The 24,451-nt window shown below is 40.4% G+C and overlaps 1 protein-coding gene across 6 annotated transcripts in view; it reads right to left on the bottom strand.

The window, feature by feature from the left end:
- Positions 1-18,734, bottom strand: part of SMARCA2 (SWI/SNF related BAF chromatin remodeling complex subunit ATPase 2) — a 120,576-nt gene extending 101,842 nt beyond the window's left edge. The window contains exons 1-2 of one of the 6 annotated variants that reach the window (XM_088130389.1): positions 18,586-18,734; positions 5,748-6,004 (exon numbers count right to left, since the gene is read on the bottom strand). In XM_088130389.1, the coding sequence (XP_087986515.1) occupies positions 5,748-5,972 (225 nt within the window). In that variant the 5' untranslated portion in view covers positions 5,973-6,004; positions 18,586-18,734. Of the gene's footprint in view, positions 1-5,747; positions 6,005-16,610; positions 16,862-17,327; positions 17,560-17,944; positions 18,040-18,585 lie in introns of those variants that run through there. The other 5 variants (XM_088130390.1, XM_088130392.1, XM_088130391.1 and 2 more) reach the window with 5 other exon arrangements.
- Between the last annotated feature and the right edge of the window lie 5,717 nt (positions 18,735-24,451).

Below are 24,451 nucleotides of genomic sequence, written 5' to 3'. Positions count from 1 at the left end.
CAAAGGAAAGAGGAAAGGGTTCCATATCGATCAATGTGTTCAGTTCTTGAATATAGATACTTCCCTTGAGGCTGCTGAGTGTTGATGAAGTAGACATCTGCATGGCGAACTGCAGACCTAAGAATGCCAAAGCCTTCATGAGGAAAGTGGGAAAATTGAAGAGATCAATTGCTATTGTCTCAGCAAAAGAAATGCTTGGACAACAAGGAGTGTCCTGCTCATAACCAAGTTAATAGCACATCCGGTGACTTGAATACTCCTTATGCCCTTCATCAGAGTATTTCTGTTGCTGAGACAGTAATAATTGATTCAATGCCCCTGTTATCCGGATAGTATCTTACAGTTATGTGCCTCAGTATCAAGAAAAGTATGGGCGTGTGGATAGGAGAAGACAGATCTGAAAGTGACTGGTAAGACCTTGTGCTTAAACTGTTTTTATTTCTACTGTCTTTTTTCTCAGAACAAGAGAAGGAATCTAAGCATGACTCCAATATACCTTTTATGAGGTTGTCTAGTATTTTCTGTTGCTTTTGTTGCTGCCATAATGGGCCACTGAGTTTGCTATTTAATGTCTTTTTGGTTCTTAACAGAAATTGGTTCTTCAGGCAAGAGGGATGAAAAGGAAGCCATAGTGAAAGATGCCTGTTAATGAGTTTGCAAACATGCTCTCTGGTTCTTGAGGAAGAGAATGCACTTGAGCAGGGACAGGTGGTCCATGCAGAGCATATACGCTCTCCACATACTTTCTCTTTGCAGTCCACAGAGCTGTCCAAGTAGACAGCCCAAACTTGTAGACCTTATTTTAAATTTGGGGATGGGGAGTTTGAGAAGCAAAATGAATGCCATTTAAAATACCAACTCTACTCCATATCAAACCACTTTTCTCCTGTTTTGGAAGGGTAGCATCTTGTCTTTTAACCAGTGGGTCTGAAAATTTCAGATAGCCATTAATTGACATCACACCAATAGCTATGTCTCTTGTTTACCATCTTAGCAAGTAAGAAAGAAAAAAATATAGTTCCTAAAATCAAGAATTGCCCACTCATGTGCTAGAATTGTAAGTTATTTACATTGTTTATTACATTATGCCTCAAGAAGGATGGCTTCTGTTTGTCACAAGTGGATATTTATGAAGGGGTTCCTATCTGTAGTGGAGAAAATAAAATCAGACTAGAGGAAGAAACACCATTGGAGTCTCCGCCAAGGCCACTTCTCTGCTCCAGACTTTGCTCCAGACACAGCTTCCCTGAGTTCAACTCCAAGTCAAAGTTTACAGCCTCATCAAGATCCATGATATCTATCATGGTCTCACTGTCCTTGATGGTGGCTGATTTCAAGACTGTGTACAGTACTGTGCAAAAGTTTTAGGCAGGTGTGAAAAAATGCTGTAAAGTAAGAATGCTTTCAAAAATATATATTGTAATTATGTTTATCAATTTACAAAATGCAAAGTGAGCAAACAGAAGAGAAATCTAAATCAAATCAATATTTGGTGTGACTACCCTTTGGCTTCAAACCAGCATCAATTCTTACACTTGCACACGTTGTACATTTGCACAAAGTCAGGGATCTTGTAGGATTAGAGTCAGTGTATGATTAACCAATTATACCAAGCAGGTGCTAATGAGCATCAATTTCATATGTAGGTTGAAACACAGTCATTAACTGAAACAGAAACAGCTATGTAGGAGGCTTAAAACTGGGTGAGGAACAACCAAACTCTGCTACTAAGGTGAGGTTGTGGAAGACAGTTTCATGTCACAGGTCATACACCATGGCAAGACCAAGCACAGCAACAAGACACAAAGTAGTGATACTGCATCAGCAAGGTCTCTCCCAGGCAAAAATTTCAAAGCTGGGGTTTCAAGATGTGCTGTTCAAGCTCTTTTCAAGAAGCACAAAGAAACGGGCAACGTTGAGGACCGTAGACACAGTGGTCGGCCAAGGAAACTTAATGCAGCAGATGGAAGATACATCATGCTTACTTCCCTTCGACATCAGAAGATTCCAGCAGTGCCATCAGCACAGAACTGGCGGAAACCAGTGGGACCCAGGTATACCCATCTACTGTCCGGAGAGGTCTGGCCAGAAGTGGTCTTCATGGAAGAATTGTGGCCAAAAAGCCATACCTCCCGCATGGAAACAAGGCTAAGCGACTCAACTATGAACAAAAACCTAGGAACTGGGGTGCAGAAAAATGGCAGCAGGTGCTATGGACTGATGAGTCAAAATTTGAAAGATTTGGCTGTAGGAGGAGGCAGTTTGTTTGCCAAAGGGCTGGAGAGCGGTACAAGAATGAGTGTCCGCAGGCAACAGTGACGCATGGTGGAGGTTCCTTGCAAGTCTGAGGCTGCATTTCTGCAAATGGAGTTGGAGATTTGGTCAGGATCAATGGTGTCCTCAATGCTGAAAAATACAGCCAGATACTTATCCATCATGCCATACCATCAGGGAGGCGTGTGATTGGCCCCAAATTTATTCTGCAGCAGGACAACCACCCCAAACATACAGCCAATGTCATTAAGAACTATCTTCAGCATAAAGAAGAACAAGGAGTCCTGGAAGTGATGATTTGCCCCCCACAGAGCCCTGATCTCAACAGCATCGAGTCTGTCTGGGATTATATGAAGAGACAGAAGGATGTGAGGCAGCCTACATCCACAGGAGATCTGTGGTTAGTTCTCCAAGATGTTTGGAACAACCTACCTGCCGAATTCCTTCAAAAACTGTGTGCAAGTGTACCTAGAAGAATTGATGCTGTTTTGAAGGCAAAGGGTGATCATACCACATATTGATTTGATTTGGGTTTTTCTTCTGTTCACTCACTTTGCATTTTGTAAATTGATAAACATAAACCATTACAATATATATTTTTGAAAGCATTCTTACTTTACAGCATTTTTTCACACCTGCCTAAAACTTCTGCACAGTACTGTACTGTACATACAATATTTATTGTCTTTGTCCTCTTGATTCTGATGCTGGCTATAGGTCTTTGCAAATTCTAGTTTTCAAATGTGATATACTATCCTATGTACACTCTTAATTGACCTATTGGGAGCTAAGCCTGGTATATGAAGGATCCTGAATATCTCAGAAAATGGAACAGTGACAATTAGTATCACAGAAAGTTAGTTTTGTTTGATCTTGACCACCTGAACATCAGTTAGGGTTAAGTCAATTGGCCCAATATCACAAGCAGTAGGAGAAAACATGAATGGAAATGCTCCAGAGAAAAGCTAAATAACAGTAAAAAATCTGTTTTGACATATAAAAGATAAAGTTTCTGGAATAATACAAAAACAAAAACAAAAATCAACCCAAATCACAACCCAGGAGAATTATTGCTTATGAAATCGGAAGAGGAAAAATAAAACAATCCTGCTTTTCCTGGAAAAATAGGATAACTAATCCATTGTTAGTTACTTCCTTAGACCAAAATAAAAAGGATGTTACAGAAAGTCACCTTCACCCCAACCATAAGTGGGAACATCCTATGAATGGCACTTTGCGCAGAGGATGCATCCATAGGCAGGAGGAAACCAGCCATTGGAATGTATAATATCACTAAATAAATGCAAGTTTCCAACTATTCCCATGAAGCTTGCTTGGCCAGTACAATGCTGGACATCACTCAGTCTATCCCAGGAGTATTAACACACCTAGAAGGATTATCATAGTCATGATCCCAATGCTGATTTGGATGCTTTACAGATAAGGCAGATAGGCCTGGTAGAAGTATTTAAAATAAATAAAAACAGTTAAGTTCTAGTTGCAGACAGACTTTTAATTGTATAGGGCAGCTTGCACTACAATTTAGAAGTAATTAAGATGGAACAATGTTTCCTATGAATTTCACCACCACTCAAGAAAAAAGGAATACAAAGCACCAGGTTTACAGGAAATCTGCTTACGGAGCATACATAATATCAACTTTTATTTTAGCTGACAAAAAGCTAGCTACTGTTTTCTGTAATTAAATCCCTGCATTTCCCTATCTCAATAAATTAAAAGGATGCACAGCACAATTCTGCCTTCCTTAAAGCTTTGAAGACCTGTCTTTCCCTACACGCATTGGGTTAGGAGGACCTGTGATTATTTTTGCCTGGCTTTACTAACCAAATCAAAAGCTGTGGTGACAAGGTTCTTCACTAGATCTTCCCTTCAAGAAAGATTGGTGGATACTTGGAGGTTTGGCTGCCCCTAAAATACATCAAGTATCTCGATTCTAAATATCCAAGGAAGTGAGCAACCAAGAAAGTCCCACCACCAAATTTCCAGGCTGGTGTTTGATAGTTTGGCCACTCATAGGTGAGACAAACTGAAGACCTTGACTCCAAATGGCTAAGTGCCTCAAACCTGGACAGATGGAAATCCAATATGAAAGACAATATGTGACAAAGTAACCAACACCCATCTTCTCATCTTGGAGCTAGAGAAAAAGCATAGATTATAGAACAATTCCTCATCTCCATTTCTTCAGCTTCAAAATTAACTTCAAGTCTTAGAGACAGATATAAATCATTAAGTGCTTAATATTTAAACATGTTTGATTTTTAGTACAAAATTAAGTGATTGCTATCTGTCTTCCATGCAGTACTACGCTGCCCCTTCAAAAAATCACATCTCACATATTACTGTTTGTCCCAAAACTTTGTCAGAGCTCAAAGACTGAAAAATACATAAATCAGATGAATAATTTCTGAACATACAAGTAACATTAAATATACCTCTAAACTGATGGCAACATATATAGATTTATTCAAAACTTATTTGGAATAGTATTATATAGCACTTCTGAGTAGGTAGCTTACTCACCCACCCACCATTTTTAAAAAAAGTACTACGGTATCTTTTGGGGCTCAAAGAAATTCTGACAAATAAAGATGATATTACAGGCTGCTGCTTTGTTTTGAAGAATGCTAATATCCAATTTATTTTTAAATTAAATTAATCAAAAGTATTAAAATCAAGAGGAGCTAGCAGCCTGATATGCCAAAGGAGGTATTCATGAACACCACAAATTTTTGGCCTTGCATATCATAGGATTGGATGTGAAGAAATGTACAGGCTCATTTTATTAATAAAGTGAACAAAATTTAACACATGCACCCTGAAATTTATACTATAACAGCTGATGTTATATAACTATAATAGAAGTTTGTACTGCGCCAAGAGAGAAAACGAAATAAAGAAGAAAAAGAAAGAAAATCTCCAATTTACTTATGATTCCATTTTATATTATTGGATGTGGTTTTACTTTCCTAAGGCACTACAACCTTTATAAACCTGTATTATGAGCAGAATACTGTTCTAATTCCTGGATCTTAAATGTAGTTACCATAAAATTCCACAGGGTGCTAAGAAGTTAGCGCCTATTTGAATGTAGTAAGCCTTGAAAATGAAATATTCTGTTTTTATCTTCTAAAATATTAGCCTTCTTCAACAGAAAATTTATAGTGAATCGTACACACATTCACTCAGAAGAATGCTCTACTGAATTTAAACAAATGTACTCCAAAGTATGTTAAATTATCTCACTGAGGAACATTAACCACACCTGCCACAAGCAAGTCTTAATTTATGCTCTGGAATTCACATCGCAAGATCACATTCTTAATGAACTACTTGGATAATCTAAAACCGACAGCAATATTTAGGATCACAAAATGATAGTTTTTAGTTTTCCATCTTGACTGTCATGTACTTAGGGCATAAAATGTGAAACATCTGGAAGCAATACTTACTTTGTGCATTTGGTGCATGCCTTCCTGTGGATAATCACCTGGTCCCATAGATGGCATTGGATGTGGAACACTTGGAGGTCCAGGACTTGGTCCCATCATGCTATGTACTGAGCTCGGTGATGGCCCTGGCCCTGGGCTGGGACCTAGTATTGGTCCTGGGGATGGCCCTGGCCCTGGAGAAGGGCCTGGATGAGGCATTGCAGTAGGATCAGTTGGGGTAGACATTTACTCTGTCTCTCTTAGAATCAATAGTAGAGCTGTAGTGAAGGGAAAAAAAGAACAACACATCTAAATTTAAGTTGTTCATCATTAGGAAAGAAAGATATATGATATCTAAAAGAAATAATTTATGCAAAATTCATCTCGAAACATAAGAACTTCAAGTGGTTCTACATCAAAATAAAATACATGTCAAGTGAAGTTACTCATTTGTAATGGGAGTCCACCATGAAGCATGGCTAAAATAAACTGAGTCTTTTGGAATAAAATTATAATACATGATTTGTTTGTTTTTTAAATTGAATATCACCCTGGGAGTCTTGCACTGAAAGGCAGTCTGTAAATAGATTATATAAAATATATACCCCAAAAAATAAGAAATATCAGGTTTTCAAAAGAAAGTCACTAAATTCCTTTTTATTTAAGGCAACTATTATGAATACGATGATTCTCAAATTCCCCACCTCCCCATTAACAATTAACTATACAGGATAATAAATACAAGGATAAACAAATAAAAATGTCAAAAGGATTGGTAAATTTGGATGGCAGCAATCAAGCCACAAAACATTAAATAGAAAACCTACTGTGGAAAGTAGCAATTTATCTACTTGCATGTGAGTAAAGACATTCAGGGACTATGTTTGTGTCTGTCAGAAAAAGTGTATGCCTAGACAAAAATAATTAATGTTAAAACAGGTGCCATTGCCTTTTTATGTCAGGCAAAATGAAGACTACTTCACATGCTACTCATTTAATGAATATTTGATGCAACTTGTGTTATACGTTTCCAAAGACTGCAATTCTATACCTTTTACCAAACCAAGTTTCAATTGAGAGCAAACTCTCATAAAAAGTAAGCACATCTTCTCTCAATGGGGTACCTTTATGCTCCGAATAACTACATCTTACAAATATTCTGCTTCTTGGCAGAATCTAATTTAATCTTGTTAAATTAGCATTCCCCACTTTGGAGCCCTCCAGATGTGCTGGCTTTCAACAGTCATGCAAGTTAAGGGGTGATGGGAGTTGAAATCCAACATATCAAGAGGGACACAGGTATTTCTATAAATCACCTCATCTTTGCTGCCATATATCCTAAGGGAAGTGGACAATGTTCCCAGGGCTGGGACTTGCTCCCTTGACCAGCCTGAAAGCTGTAGGTGGCATAACTGAAAGGTGGTGATACTTCAAGGGTTTTATGGGAGGAAATGGAAAATGGGATTCTGAGGGCTGTATGCAGCCTAAGGATTGCCCACTCTGCCCTAACCCTGAAGTGAAGGGCAGGCAAGTGTATACGGTGTCATACAAGTTATGGGAAGGGAAATAATTACTAGCTGGAACTTCCTACAAGTGCTAAGCCCACAAGAGTTGTTTTTGCCCCAGACTTTCAGGCCGAAGGCTAGTGAATAAAGTCCAATCTAGCAATAGCACGGCTGGTTTTTAGCGGGCACCTTGTTAGACCAAGCAACCCCACTGCTACTTTCAGAGCTGCCTCTGACCTAGCTTCAACTCTGTTGCCTCAGCTAGCTCAGATACACCTGCCAAGCTATGGGGTCCTCACCTTCCGGGAACTGACTTTTTAATCAGGATTAATATCGAAACACTATGCAACAATATTCAACTGTTTTACTAAATCGCTCTTGAACTTCATATTCTTAGGCTATAACATCATGCTATTTTCTGATTAAGACAGGCAATGACCAAGAAAAGAGCGGTGAAACTCACTTGAAGTCAACTGCCTTGGGAGCTCATTCCTTGCAGGGCAAGATGTGGAAATGCCTCTGAAACTTTAAACAAAGCTACAGAACACCACAGGGGCTAATTTGTCTCACACATTACTAACCATTGCCACAAAGGGATTTACTTTATAAGTACAGAACTGTATCTAGTAGGTCATTTACACGCTACCTACAAGAAAATGGGGGGGGGGCACTGTAAAACAACTGTGGCTCAGAGAAGAACAACTCCCAGCGATCCCATGCAGCCTAGGCGGGGGGGGGGGGGGGGATGCTGGGAGCTACCATACAGCAACATCGGAAAGGCCACCAGTTCTCCATTTCTGTATGCTGAAATGTCCACATCCTGGGAAAAAAATTAAAGTAAAATATGGCACTTCAATCACGTAGATGGTTAAATTTAAACAGTATCTTCACACTACTATCTTGAGAAGCAGCGTGCTGTGTTTTAACTAATGCTGCCGATCCAAAACACCATTCTCCACAAACAGTATGTTACTGCAAATGTGCTTTATTGTTTTGGTAAACGTTAACCACAGCAGAATTTAGTTTAAAACTGCTTCAACATAACATGTAAAAACATGTATCACATTAGGTGGCTAAAATTGTTTTAACATCTTTCCAACTGCTAGATGGCTAAATTAACATCCTTGACCAGAGAAAAGACAATATCTACATATATAGCTGACTGGAAACCCCTTATAGGCTTTTTGCATGAAACGGAAAAAAAAATGCATTTATGACTTGTGGTTTCGATGTTTAGAAAAAAAATGGATAACAGAAAAAAGTGAGCTTTTTTTGTAATCATAGAGTAACAGGTAACTTCGTAACCATATTTATATTTGCTTCAAAAGAAATCAGAAGCTTCTTCTTTTGATTTCTTTTTATTCTTTCTTTCTGCACTTTTGTTTTTTCTTTTCTTTCTCTCTTATTTTCTTTATTCTGTATTAGTTTGTGTTAGTTTCTATGTTCTCTTTAAAACTTTTAATAACATTTACTAAAAAAAAATCTTTCCAACTGCTGGAACGGTGCAATAATTGTTTTCTGGGGGCAATTCTTCAATCCCTCCCATCAAATAAGTCCCTTGAGTAGAGTTTCTTGTATAATTGTTTCAATATTCTTTTTCTTCAACCTCATCGGATTACACTACTTCTGTGTTGTGCACAACGTACTCTTCCTTTATATGAAGAACTACTCCATACTCTAGAGGCGTCTGCAAGGGGGTCTCATGGGGGGGGAGGGCAAATAACAAAAACAGTGTCATACTGTCACAACACCAGTTCCTTACCATTTGTACATTGCACACACGTACAGCAGGAAAGGCATTTGAACCACGAAAGCACAATGTTGCTTCCATCATTTTGATCCTGGAGATGGTTAAGATTGTCCATAAAAAATATCAGTGGCCATGGACTATAAACCTTGGAGACGTAATCCTGCTTTGTATTTCATACACAGAGGTTCATTCTTTTTGTTCCCAAACCAGATCAGCTGATCCAGCGTCATGCTTAGGGAACAGGTCTAAGTCCCATGCAAAGGCATTTTCTTGTGAAAAGTTGCATCCATCCCACACATGGGCACCAAAAACATATTGATTTGGAATCATGAAGTACAAAAGCTGCCTGCATCTAGATAAAACAGAATCACGTCAGTCAGAATTGTTATAATCCTCTTAATGGAGTGACTGGATTCTGAGTTTCAATCTCTTCCCACAAACCAAGCCTGCAATATAAGTGACATCACTTTTATGCAGCGCCAGCCGGCATTACTCCCAGCATTTACGTCTCACCATGTGCTCTTTCTAGTGTTCCCAGCACATGCTATAACCACATCTGTTGGATTATTCTGGGGAAATTGGCCCATCTCTCAGGGATAGCTAGATGTGGATGGCTTTCATTATATTCCAGAATCCCTCCTCATACAGACATACTAGTAAAAACTACCTATACAAATGTAACAATTGCTCCCACCTGTGAAAAACTCCCAAGTTTCATCAGAGAAGTTATTATTGCAAGTGCAGATGACAAAAAAAGAAGCCAGAAAATGAAGAGACAAATGTAATGGCCAGAATCACTTTTTGATTTTCATCTTTTCATCTAAACACATTTGAAATTATGGTTTTTTTTCCTTGCACAAATTTAGCACATAGTGGCATGTCTCCCTTTGACTGATACAGATCCTGCAAAACACAATGTCTCAAGCCAGGAACAATCCATGGGAAAGCTCTGGTACACATGAGGAGGCCTATAAATGCCAAAATCTTAGTGCAGTTTGTATTTCTGATATGTTGCCAGAATGTTATAAATAGAGACAAACCACCTGACAGCAAACCATAAAAGACCAAAGGACCACCTAAAACAAATAGACATATGCTCATTGTAGTATACTAACCAGAGAGTGTTGCTATTAAGCATTAATAGCAGGGTGGTCCTCATTTAATGACAAATCATTCAGTGACCATTCAAACTTGCGACAGTGCTGAATGAGTGGTACTTATGACCGGTCCTCGAAGTTCCGGCCATTGCAGCATCTCCATGGACATGTGGCCACCATTTGTGACTTTCTTTGCCAGCTTCCTACAAACCAAGTCAATGGGGAAGCCACCAGGAGGTTGCAAAAGGCAACCACATGACATCCTCACTTAATGAGAGGGCAGGATTCGCTTAACAATGGCAACTGGGAAGTGCCGGAACTGCTGTCACTAAGCAACCCAGTCACATGACATCACATTTTATGACCACATCGCTTAGCAATGGAAATTCCAGTCCCAATTGCTGTTGTTAACTGAGAACTACCAACCTTGTGTTCCTAGATATATATAGTAACTTATGGAGTCCTAAATTCATAAATTGCCATTTACCATTGTCACATTTTTACAGCTTTCAGATTGACTTTTTAATTGCATGTAGAAGTTGTATCACATAAGAGAGGATGGAAAAACATGTATTAGATTGGCCTTTTTAAAACAGAAAAATATCCTGTGGAATGACTGTTCTCCATTACTACTCATATTCTGTATATTTAAGCCTGTGCCAAAAATCTCATCCATCAGATTCTGAAAAACAGAGATACTGTAACATGTAGACGTAATGAGAATGGAGATAGCGATGTGATCAAAATGGTTGTTTCTTTGCCTTTTTTAAACAGTTCTTCTGTTATTTAACTTAAGACCAAGTTAGACCAAGACCAAGCAATCAAACATATGCTTAACAACTACTGTTGTTTATTTAAGATATACAAAACATTAAAAGACCTTTTTCTTCCCTTGAAAGAAATAACTCAAGCACCACACTGCAAATCCTGTATCACATTACACTTTATCTCTGTATTAGTTCTACATACACATACAAACACATATGAGTTTGGAATAAATAATGCTTTCTGTTTTGTATGAAGAACTTGATTTTGCTGAATGCAAGGCTGAAGTATGGAAAAGGTAACTTCCTGCAAACATTTTTCCAGTATAAAAAACATGGTGATATAACAGTGCAACACACAGAGAAATACTAACATTACTAGAATCATATAGAGTGCTTGCATTACCGTATAGTATCCTGATATACTCAATCAGGAAGCAGCCAGGTTTCCCAACCCCCCAAATAAACTCAGAAAATGTGGGCAATACAATAAAATCCAGATGAGCTTTATTTAGTCACAGTGATGTCATCACATAATCAGATTTATTAACTGGACAAATTCTTCTAAAGAACAATTATAGTATCTTTGACTCTTTTAAAAAATTATAAGAAATAAGCAGCAGTTTTGAGAAATAATTTGCAAGGGAATACAGAAAAATTAACCTTAAGACTGTTTCACACTTCAACTCCTTGAAAGTACATGTTTTCTCAAAAAAAAAAAAAAATGGTGAGCAAGCATTCAATACAGTACTTTCTTCAAGTACTTAAAAATACACAGAAGAAAAGATTAAAATTGTGTTATTCTAAAAACTCAAGAAGCCATGAAGAGACTCTTTCTTAAATCAATGTAAAAAGCAAATTTCTTCACACATTTATGTTTATTTAAAATAAAATTCTTAAGTATCTCCAAAGATAGATAAGTTATTTATATAGAATCAAATACCAACTTCAAACCTGATGATTTTTTAAATAACAAACTGTTTAAAATGAAGAGTATGCCATACAGATAAAATTTCTATAGCAGTTGATAGTGTCTAGATTATGTATGTATGTGTGTGTGTAAAACTTCTTGCAAAAACTAATCTAGTAAACTAGGGATATTATATGACTTATCAGCCTTTCTTACTGGCAAACTCAATCCCATTCTCTCCCCTTGCCCCCAATCCTATTCATTTACTTTTGTGGCAACTGCAACTAAAATAGCCTCCAATCCAGGCAAAGTGGGGCAATAAGGCACAAAGATTTCCCCCACTTCCTTTAAAGAACTCTTTGTTACATTATCTGGTCAAGAGAAGCTGTTTCAGTGCTAGGATATAACCACAGAGTCCAAATGCAATTTCACTTTTCCTTCTTGTCCTACAAAATCCCTTTGCCATTTCCCAGAATAAAGCCCTGGTAGCATCATCTATCAAGGCAAAATAAGAAGTAAAACTGTAAAGGAATGCTAGAACAAGGCATTCAACATAAATTAGCTCTAAGGCAGGAGACAGGATACTACGACCCTCCAGATTCTACTGAATTATAGTTCAGCAATATATGGAGAAGCGGGCTCTTTGCCTAGGTGATTACAGTCTAGGACAGCATTTCCCAGCTTTGGGAAACCTCTATCACATTCAGATGTGTGAACTGCATGGCCTGAGAGTTAAAACCCAACATAATATGAGAGTTGTCACAGTTGGGAACACTGGTTTAGAACTTTAAAACTTAATTAAGGACTGTGTTGTAATTAAAAAATGGAGTGTAGAACTAGGGGCGGGGAATTGCCATTGTAATTACTGCTAGTTTGAAGGACTGAGAGAGAAGACAACACACAAATCTAAGGCATGCTGCTGCAGCAGATAGATGTTCATAACAAGGTAGGTAATCTATAATATAGATTCCATTCCATGTAGAAAGCCACTGCAATTATCATGTTATGTCACTAAAACTGCAATTATTATATTATTTCTCTGCCAAACCTTAAAAGTTGGTGGTTTGCAATAAATCCCAAATAGTTAAGAATTAGCCTTAAATATGAGACCTGCAATCTTGAGATAATAAAAGTAAAAGAGCACTTCCAGCCAATCAGGATGTGATAGCAACTTACATCTTTGATTTTCCTCACTAATATTTCAGATTTTAATTCACTTTTAAAAACTGTGCTTTAAAAAGAATCACTTGAAGCTATAATTCAAAGTTTTTCCATGTGTTTCCCTTTCAACTGTCCCTTTGTTTACATCCTGATACCAATATGCATTGAAATTCAGGGGTTTGACATCAAAAAGAGTTTGTTTTCTTACTTGAAATATTATTCTTCAAAAGACCTGGATTGTTTGCAGTCAATCTGAACTGAATACCAGGCTTCCTATGGTCCTTGCCTTCTTATTTTTCAATGAACCAACATCAAACAGTCTAATCAATACGTATACTTTTGTGTAGTCTGACACAGGACTTTGAAGACCAACGTTGGATATGCGGGTTGTTACAGTATATGGCTGAAGAACATGGGAGAAGGTGCTTCCAAAGCAATCCAGAGAAATCCACTGATTGGATTCCAAGGTTTGTTCATTTCCTCAGCTGCATAAAAACCAGCCACTAGGAGAGGACTTATGCTACAAGAACATTAGGGCAGCTTTGAAGTTAACTATTCATTTGAGGCCAAGAATAAATCCTTCCAAGTTAATAGTTGGCAAGATCCATTGCACAAGCAATCCTAGGAAACAAAGCAGTATCTAGACTAGGGGAGAACATCTTGAGGCAAAACTGTGCATGCAGTCCCAAAGCCCCCCAGAGCTTGCCACCGAAACGTTAATGTTATGTGAAAAACCAATAAAAATATTAAACACATGGGGAGCTATCATATTAACTGTTTGTATGTTTCTTTAATTCTAATTTTAAAGGCTTGCCTAGCCTAGCATCTCTGTCTCCACATTATTAGAAAACTGGTTGAATATCCACTGAGAGAACACTAATTACTGCCAATGTTAAGTCACAAAAGGAATAAAATAATCATTGTTTTTGAGAGCATTCCATATATTTTTTTTCAAATTGGAGACAAGGCCCCTAGAGGGAGCATGAGACACCACCAACCAAGGAACAAAATTTTGCAGATGTTATTGGCAGTAGACAAGATTCAGATTTCCAAAATATGTGGGCTATAATCTACCTTGGGAATTGCCAAAAAGGGTGAGTTATACTTCCCTGCTCTACTATAAGCCCCATTACTTAAGCAGTAAGAACAGGAAGGAAAAACAACCAGAGGTGCAAAGTATACTGTGGATAGGTGGAGAAGCAGCAGCACAAAACAACACAGGTATCTGGTAAATATGGTCAATAAAGGTTTTTAGTTGGTAAGAAGACTGGAGAAAGGCAAAATAACTTTAAAAGGTGAGTGCATCTGAATAATACTCAATACCAAATTAAGAAATTAAGTTAAAGGTTTGCTACCTTCTGCTTTTATTCATAAAGGCATGAGACAATACATAGACAACATTTACAATCTACAGTTTCCAGAAGGAGAGCTGTGTTAGTGTCCTGCAGCAAAAACAACGACGTTGTTACACCTTAAAGACTAACCAGTTATTAGCACATAAGCTCTCCTGCTTTCTTCTGCTGCCTATATCCCCAGGCCCATTTTTTCCCCTAGGGCCCATAAAACCCCCTAGGAGCCACCTAGGAGGCGTAAGGGGGAGGGTACAGAGGGAGTGGGGAAACAGAAAGTCTGCTCACATTACATTAGATGTGGCCCATGATGTTAAAAGAACTTCCAGTATTTATAGTCTATTAATTTTTGTTTCCAATATACCCCTGAAATTTGCCTACCACAAGATAAAAAACCCCCACAGGAATACAATGAATATACTCCAGTCCAATCTTCTCCTGTCTAGATTCCTTCCTCTTATGCGTGTTTGCGAAGGCTGGGAATTTGAGGAATTGCAACCCAGTTGGGAGTCATCATCAAACTGGGAAAAGCTGCTCTACCAAATGTCAGTGTACACAAAAAATTCCAGCCTTCCAAGTGTCCTTGCTGGATCACTGAGATTACAGCAGTGATGTTCAGAAACTTAGTTCAAGAGAAAAATTAAAAGTGCAGACAACACCTACACCCACACCTATTTGTTGTGTTATCTAAAGTTCAGCACCAACCAAAGGAGTCTGTTTTATGTCAAGAGGGATATTAATTTCATTAGATTTTTGGAAAGAAAATATTACATGTATTTGCAGCCCAACCATACAAAAACATTAACTGTGATATTTTTTCTTCTCAGTCCCCAGCATCAAGTTTTGGTCAAAGCACTGACAAGGAATGCTCACCAACCACTTCAGGAGAAAAGATCTGAGGTCATTTTGAAAAGGCTCTGGTGGTACAAGATTTCTATGAAACCTACAAAATAACCTGTCCTCAAGCTCGGGCAAAACTCAGAAGAAACATTTAATGAACCATTATCTTCATCATCTTTGTTAAGCTTACCTCTGCTAACTGATACACTTAACTTTGAATTTGCTTTAAAATGCCCATAACTGATAGGACTGGATTGTTATTAGTATTATTATTATTAGGTTTCAGACTCTGATGAATTGCAGATGGACATAAAAATCTGTGTCCAATTCTGTCCTTCTGTTACATCATTTTTTTTTCCTCTGCAGTAACAAAGGGGTTCTAGAGGAGGGGGAAAAGGGGGATAGGCAAATGGGAATAATAGGGCAATTAGGTTCACAAAAGAAAGTGTGCCTAAATTAGCATGACAATAGGTGGACTCATAAAGCAAAAGCTGCCCCACCTCCAAACATGTAGCTGTTATAGTACTAAAGGAATGGAAGACTGGCTTTCCATTCATTGAGCAGACCTCAGGAGTTAGTGGCTGGAACTAAAGGAGACTGAAGTGAAGGAACTAAAGCACACACAAAAGGAGGAAGGCCAGGAACAATACTGCAAATGTCAAATGCCATGTTAACCGCAGAGCTCCCGTGCCGTCTCCACCTTCACACACACACACCAATCCAGAGCGCCGCTCAAAGAAAATGGCTCACAAAGTTCGGCGGCTACAGTTATTTATGCAAATGTCCCACATTTAAAATCTGCAAAACTTCCCAACTTTCGCCAAATTAGTTTCTCTCTTTTTTTTTAAAGAAGAAAATACAATCGTCCCAATCACATTAAAATGCAAGTACGGAAATCAGCTTGTATTTCTCGCTGGTTTAAAACACTACCCAGAGGAGTTAATCAGCCACTCTTGTCTGCTGTAAATTGCCGATAATCTCATGTAGATGAAACACTCTGGAACCGAACGCTCTTAATTGCGCCTGAAACAAATGTAGGATTCGGGCCTTCTAGGTGGCACGCTACGTACTGGAAGGAAGCGAGCAGGCAAAGCACACCATGTGTTCCCTAACTTCAGAATTAAAACATCTAAACAGGGAAGCTTCTCGTCCCCGATTCCCCACGCTGACATACGAAGCTCGACCGTGATGCCACGCACACATTTACTCGCGCTAGCAGACGTCTGCTTCTCCAGCGCGAAAGAGAGACTCTTGCCGGAGTTTTATAGACTCGATAGGCCTCAAGTTTCCGTTTGCCAACACGCCCTGCCGCCCCGACCCGCACACGCCCGAAAGGAGAGTCACGAGCGGCAGTGCGCCCATCTAGCAAAGCCATATTTGAAAGTTTCCGACCTTCAACGCTGGGTGATTCCGAGCCCATTTTGAAAACAGTCTCCCCCACGCCGCCTCTTTCTCTCCCCCTCCCTCCCACACCCGGTTCCCACAGCAACGGCTGCAGAGACCTTTACCTTTCTGGAGTGACACCAGAAGAAGATCTAGGCACGCACGCCGTGGGTTAGATGCCAGATGCGCCGATCGAGAGCTTTCATGGCAAATCTGGGCCTATCTTTCCTCCGTCATCATGTCACAATGATCAAACATGTCTGTGTGAGAGTGAGAGTCCTATTTGGCTGCTGTGACTTCCTGATTCTCTGCATTGCTGAGCACAGACAGGAAAAAAAATCCACCCCAACCAGCGCGAAACCTCGCCTCTTCCTCTCTCCCAGCAGCAAGAGAGGCTGGCTCCAGCTGTCCTCCTACTTCTCCAGGCTTGCTCACATGCTCAACGACCAGTAGCAAGCGGCACCATTCCGGCTGAATCCTCCTCCTCCTCTCCTCATAGCACTTAATCATCAACCAAAAAAAAAAACAAAAAAACTTTTTCCCTCTTCCCCGGCCGAACCACAACCAAATTAATGCTCAGTGGTTAGACTTCCCGCGCCGATCGTGGGGTGGGGGGACGACACCACCCAGCCCCAAATGTTGAGGTTTGCACTCAACAACTTTCGAAATAAATAAATGCTCGATGGTTTCTCCCTCCCCTTGGCGGAAATAATGGATGCGGACGATAATGAAAGGAAAAGCCCGCGTTGTGCATTCGCACAGCAAAGGGGAGAGACCGCTTTTGGCGAAAGCGAAATAAGGAGACAAACACAGGAAAAGCCAGACCTCCGGGGGACACGCACCGCGACAGCAGCTACCGAAGAAAGGAAGAGCGGCTGTGCACTTTTAAGACACCAACAGAGCACCGGATATTTTGAAGAGGCCCGAACGGGAAGGCGACAAGCGCGGCAACCTCTCGTTTCTCTTCTCTCGGCTTCCAACAGCACCTTTCCCAACGCCCTCCCCGCTCGCCTGGGCACTCTCGGTGGCCGTCAGGCGGGGAGATTGTCCGGATCTGGGCCTCCCCGGCTTTGACGCTTGCACTGCTCCTTTCACGAGCCAGTCCCATTTCCACCCTTCTCCCCTTCTCGACCGCAGTGGAAAACTCTGCGGTGGAACTGGGAGAAGGCAGCGGAAGGTGGCCGGAACCCTCTGCAGCAAGGCAACCAGCCTCCCCCTCGGCAAGGCGCCTCAGCCCTTCCCTTCCTCGTGGCAGGACGCCGCGCGAACTTCCAGCACTCCAAGCCAGCCACATGCCTCGATTTCCCCAAGCAGAGCCTTCCTGCAATTTCCGGAGGGGGGAGGGGGAGAGACGGAGGGGAGCAAGGGCAGACTTCCCACCGCAAGCCGTATTCCTAGTCCCCCAATACAGCTCAGTTCATCAAAGAGGCGGGTTAAGGAGCAGGCGAACCTAACCTACCGACCCCATCGCGACAGACCTGCTCGTGCCTTCACGGGATCTGTTTCTGGCTCGCTCTCGCTCTTTCTCTCTCGTCTGGCTACCCGGAGTCGCCTCTTCTCTCTCTCCCTCTCTTCCCCCCTCCCCATTTAGGAGCAAAACACCGCGAGCAGCTGATTCCTCGCAGTCGTCTGGCTTCTTCCACCGCCTGCCGTTTGCAAAGCCCTCGCTTGCAACGTGCAAGCCAGCCCTCCCTCGCCCGACCTTCTCCCCAGGTTCAGCTGACTCACAAAGTCAGCACTTAGATCCCCCCTTATGAAACGTTCCTCATCCAGCCGCTTTTTAAATTATTATTATTAAGCATGACGACGAAAACTTTCTTCTTTCGCTTTTTAGGTCTGCAAAGAAGGCGGAAAGGATATCTGGGGGAGGGCTCCAAAGGAGACTTATTTGTAGCTGAAGGAACTGGAGAAGGGGTATCTGTTTGGGTATTGTATTTTGTGGAGGGAAAGCGGAGGATGCACAGGCGAAGCCTAACTAAATTATTCCTTCTCTCCCCCCCCCCCCCGCCGCCCCGCAAAACCCTCCAAACAACTACAGGGAAGGTGAATCAAACGATGGATGATTAGGAAAGGGAGGAAGGAGTTGTGAGCAATCTTTACCTTGCTGGGGAAGAGTGGCGTGCTAGATCTCTCCCTTTCTATGAGTCACTCAGAGTACAGATCCAGCCAGAGGAACTAGATTATGAATATGACTTCATTGATGACAGCCATTCCCTCCTCTTCCTAAACTCCCGCCCCGCCTCTTGGCTCGTCCCCCTTGCTCTGCCGCCTTCTCCCATTCCGACGCTCCGTACTGGAAGGGGGAGCTTCTGACTGGGCGAACTGAGTCTCAGCTCCCGCCCGGAAGAGGAAGCGGAAAGGTGGATTCGCTACAGCGCGCTGTCACTCACGCTGCAGCCTGGAGAAGGCGGAGCTACTGCTGCTCAAAAATGTGGAGAGACAGTGGTCTGAGTGCGCGAGCGCGTATGCTTGTTTTTTCCCCCTCGGTGCGGACGTGTTCTCGGTGGCTGTATGCGTCCGTGTGTGCGTGCGCTGCTAGCGGTTTCTCTCTCTCTCTCTTTCGCCGTTCGGATGTTTGGATCAGAGGGAAGAGTTTGGAGCGTCTCTGCCCCTTCGGAGGAGATGGAGAGAAGAGAGAATCACAGGAATTGGGGGAGGGGTCAGGTGAAGAAGGTGCTGGAATTTAACCGTGCCTGCCGGTGCAAGCCTGCCGGGGAGGAAGGAAGGGGGAGGCGAAGGCGACGGGGAGGAGCGATCTGACTTCAGCCGAATGCTGGTTTTGTATCAGTTGTTTACATGTGGCTTGGGGGAGCGGGGCATGTTAACAGGGAAGATAATTGTAACGCATACTAAAACTTCGCGGCCCCCTTTTTTATCCACTCTTGGCATTTCCCCTTATGCCAAGAGTGAGTGGAAGTGCAGAGAAGATTCCAGGCCAATTTGTTTGCCAGCCAGTCACTGCACCAGGCAGTGACTTATACCAAGCATTCCCTCAAAAACACACTCTCAGTAAGGCAGATGTAGGGGCAGATTGGAAAGGTATCATAGACACACAAGGTGTAGGCAAAAAAGTTTGTGGAGTCCTCAGTGCTTTCTGAGCTTGGTTGTTCTTGCTTGCAGACATTTCATTACCAGACTAGATAACATCATCAGTAGTAGCGAGTGTGGGGTTTGCTCCCTGTTTCTATACAGCAGCTTGTCCTGTCAGTCTTGGGGGTGTGGTTTTCTCCTTGGTAGTTCCTTGATTAAGGTATTGTTTTCTGTTTTATTGTTTGCCTGGTGTTAATACCTGCTTAACTGGGTGTTAGTTGCTGGAGAGGATGTGTTCTGGTCTTTTTGTTTCCTTCTTAGCCTTTTATTATTGTCTCTTGAATGGTGTGCAAATGTGGTTTATCTCTATGTGTCTATTGATGGCTGATTTGTCTGAATGCCTAGCTTTCAGGAATTGCGTACTGTTTTGGATTTAGCTTGGTCTAGGATGCTCACAGTTTTCCAGTTCCCATGTAGGACAGACAGGCAGAAGACTAGCAGAGCGTATCCATGAACACCAACTAGCAGTCAGAAGACATGATGAAAACGCATTAATCTTGCAACACATGGACAGACTCAACCACAGTTTCAACATGAAGCATCCTAGACCAAGCTAAATCCAAAACCGCTAGGGAGAAAACTATACCCCCACCAAAACTGGAAGGGCAAGCTACTGTATATAAAATGGAGCAAACCCCACACTCACTAGCACTGATGATGTTACCCAGTCAGATAATGAAACATCTGTAAGCAAATCACCAAGCTCAGAGAGCACCAAGGACTTCACAGTTCAACCCTGAGCTACATATATTCTCTTCTATTGCAAAAAAGTTTGCCAAGCACCTGTTAACAGAGTTGCTGGGGAAAAAAATCCAGTGCTTAGGGATAGCATGAGTAAGTGGTGCAATTTTGTAAATTTCTTCTGGTGGTGTTCTCATTGTTATGATTTCCAATATGTTTGAGTGCCCCCTTGGCTTCGCAAAGCAGTTGGACAATAGGAGAGCCAAGTCTGATTCTACTTGTGTCATTAAGTGATGCAAACCTTGAGGTGAGGATGAAAATTAGCTAATTCTCTGAAAGTTAGAACAATATTTGTCAGGGAATTCTCTTCAGTTCAGGATCATTAATGGAAGACCCTTAACATCAGTAGGCCTATCAAAATAAATCCCGAAATGCTTGTTGGACTAATAAAATTCTGATCCTTTTAATCAAGTCAAGAAAGCTAGTAATTCCCTTCTGGCTAGAATATTAGTGACCCCAACTAGTTAGATATTCTCCCATTTCATGTTGCACAAAGACTTTGTGGCAATGTTCTACAGGCTGGCAAAGGATTAAATAACAACCACTTAAATTTGGGAGGGGAAAGTGATAGGGTTGTGGGTGTTGGAAGGTGTTCAGTAATTGAAGGTTTACTGCACCATTAGAGAAAATATGGCACACGGCCAGGATTGGATGCGTTATTTGCCAGCAGCACAAATTGTCTTCACTGTGGTCTCCATCATTGGAGCGCGTAGGCATGGCAGAACACTGATACAAGGGGCAGAGGGTAAAAAGACTGAAGGGGACACAAAATACAACACATTCACTTCCAGAGAAACACAGTCAACAGAACTGACAGTGATGCTAAGAACTGTTAGCATTGGAAACAAAACCCAAATGATTTTTTTGGCAATGCGCGCCTGATCCTCTTCAACCTTTTCATAATTAGTCTACCTTACTCTATAGGTGGTTACTATTGTAACATTTTTTTAAAAAATCTGTTTTTCCTTTTCAAAACATGTATGGGTTCACGGGTACATATTTTAAAAGGTAAACAGTAAAATTTCCTATACTAACCAGACCCAAACCTGCTTGGATTTTTGAGTTCAATCATAGCTAGGCGCTGCTGACCCCATGACTTCAGTCACCTACAGGCACCCAATAAAAGCCTTTGTCTCTTTATAGTATGGATTCATGTAATGATAACAGTTAATATAACTTAGGGGGGCAGATTACTTTGGAAATTTCCTAATCTTCAGTGGATTACAAACAAAATGGAGGTAACAAACCTGCTGCTATAAATTAAAACAAGGGTGAGCAATTTTCTTTGGTTAGCAGGGTATGATTAGGAGAAAAACGATGGTGGAGGATACTGAATTAATTAAGCACCCCTCCATACACAAACCATCTGAAGGGAGGGGCAGCTGTATACAGTGTAAGTAGATGGGGAATATTTTGTTTTGTTTGTTAACCAAGCACCACTAGAGTTTAACAAGTAGACAGATCAGTATATCATTACTCATTTTTATATCAAAGTGAACCCACCCTCCTTTTGCCCTTTTATCTTTGCTATAAGCATAACATACCTAAGAAGCAAATTTCCACGCAAGAGAGCTAGTCTTTACTGGCTTTGAACTTGCCAGAAATCAAACCAAATGGCATTTTTCAATCATATGAACTTATGATATATGAACATTATGAAATTATATATATATGAAACATATATGAAATTAATCTCTCTAGCAAAATAAAACAATGCAAGAGTCAATACACAAATTAAATTTTCTTCACTATAAATCGCACAGCAGATTCTGCTTTAGAGTTTAGGCCAGTGTAATCTGGAACTGTGCTCAAGTCATAGGTAGCTTCCTTAGTTCACTGGTGGATCCCAATGTACAATCTCTTCATTGGTTAGGAGATTGGTTCCATGTCTGTACAGGAACATTCCATTTGAATAAAATATTGCACCAGAATGGGACAAAAACAATCAGTATTCTGTTCACAAAATGAGTATAAACAGATAAAAATTATCTGAAGAAATAAATTTAATATGTAAATCCAAAACCACAATAAATTATTCCTGTGTGATTGATCTTGTATGTAAAGATGAAAGTAAGGTCATTTACATAGCAGGAGGAATAACTCACATTGTCCTCTGCAACATAGAACTAAAATTTTACAAGTTGAGCCAAAAGTTATTAAAGATTCACTGATCTGCTGATTTATTTATTTTTTTCCTTTTTATACTGGGCATCATAGAGGAGGTTATTAGTGTTGAATAAAATGTGGAGCTCAATATCAGCAAAGAGAGAATATTAGCACAGCTCTAATCCTGTTCCATGCATCTGCTAAGTATTGGAAGGAAATGCAAAGAGGGCAGGATTGGTATTTATTTCAACTGCCCCAAACTTGATGGACTCTAAGCTGGGTACTGTGTGCAAATTACAGAATCCAGCAGGCCTTACACGGTCTATTCTTTAAATAATGCAAAGTCAAAATGTATGTCTTGGTTATAAAAAGAAGGAAACTACAACCCTTTGCATGAGACAAGGATTTTTAAAACCAAGTTGAAGATTTGACCTGAAACTTGTACAGGCACATATATGATCTAAATACATTTCATTGGCTTTCAAAATCTATGACCCATCATATCGGGGGGAAGATTGTTTGAATTTTAAGTCAAATTTGTGGTTTCTGAGTTTTAGCAGCATAATGAACATGACCAAATGTGTTATTAATGCAAGTTATCATCTATATTAATTCTTGATTTTTTCAGTGCAATTCCTTTCTAGCCTGATTGCCTCATGCTTATTTCATAAATGTTTGTAACCATCAAAAATCAGCATGAAAAATGCTGATGTTGTGAAGAATTGAATTGAACAAGATGTTCAGATTATTAAAAACATGTTCTATGAATGTGAAAGATCAATCAAATTGTATTGACACAATATTTTAACTCTATAAGAATCAAATTGATTTGTCCTATAGATCAATCGTGAATTCATTTCTCAAGTGCCAAATCTGAAGTAACTATAATAGCACTATCCATGCACAAAATTGAAGTATTTGAGGAATCACGAGAACAGGAGTACTAAATATGAAATTATTTTTAAAAAATGAGAAAAACACTCAAAAGTGCCCAATGAGAACTGAACCTAGAACACCAAAAGTCTATTGAGAGGGAAGAATATAATTGTATAGTTTCAGTATTCTGGAAAAGGGCACAGTTGGCAAGCTGGAACCCTAAATGGGAGCACTTTATCAAGTCTTGGTTATAGATCACATTTGAGGTCACACAGCAAGTTTTGATTGCAGTGTAATCAGGGGATGCATTATTGGATCAGATTAAGATTTGTCCAAGGTCAGGAAGGCCTGGCGCGATATGGTTCATGGGGTCACGAAGAGTCGGGCACGACTTAACGACTGAACAACAACAACAAGATTTGTCCATTCCAACATTTTGATCTGTCAGATATCTCTGGAAGGGCACAAGTGGAACATGACGGTCATTCCCATTTATTTATCTTTAGCATGTAGTATGTTGCCTCTTGTCATGCCTTTGTCAAACAACTGCTCTTTGAAAGAGTAGGTACTCCCAGGCAAATCTTAATTCAGGTGGGAGAAACATTGCAGTAGAAAACTCCAGAGATTTTAAGGTTCAATCAGTTCCTGGTATGGAACAGAGTTTCAGATGATAAGACTGAAATTGCACAATACTGTAAAGAGTATAGGCATCTACACGTGAAAACTCAAAAGTATAGAAGAAGTAAGACTGCTTCAAAGTAGTATTTTAGGCTTGATTGTCTCAACTAAGGTTGGACAGAACCCCTGGGATTTTGGCTTTCATCTGTTTTAGTCTCTTGATTTTAGAAGCATTGTCTCAAACTTGCATTTGTGCTCTTTGATTCTTTGTGCCCGAATTCTGAATAATTCTACATTTCTCCATTACTCCTCTGCCTTGGTAAACCATGATCCTGAACCTGTAAGTCATACTTCTGCACTGACACTGGAATCTGCTCTTGCTGCCAGATTTGGCATTGGTTTAGGTGCATAACTATAATGACTGAATCTTCTAGTAGATATGATCTTACAAAAATTTAGAATATTTGAAAAGAATGGAGTAAGACATAGTTCCAGATTGTATTCTGCTATTAGGAAATGCTGGTATGGAGTGACT

This window comes from Python bivittatus, unplaced genomic scaffold, assembly GCF_059951505.1.
Source record: "Python bivittatus isolate LINGU-HERP-01145 unplaced genomic scaffold, Pbiv_v1 ctg000850_np1212, whole genome shotgun sequence".
Lineage (NCBI taxonomy): Eukaryota > Metazoa > Chordata > Lepidosauria > Squamata > Pythonidae > Python > Python bivittatus.
The sequence above is the reverse complement of the archived record's forward strand: the minus strand, read 5'-3'. Positions and strand labels throughout refer to the sequence as shown.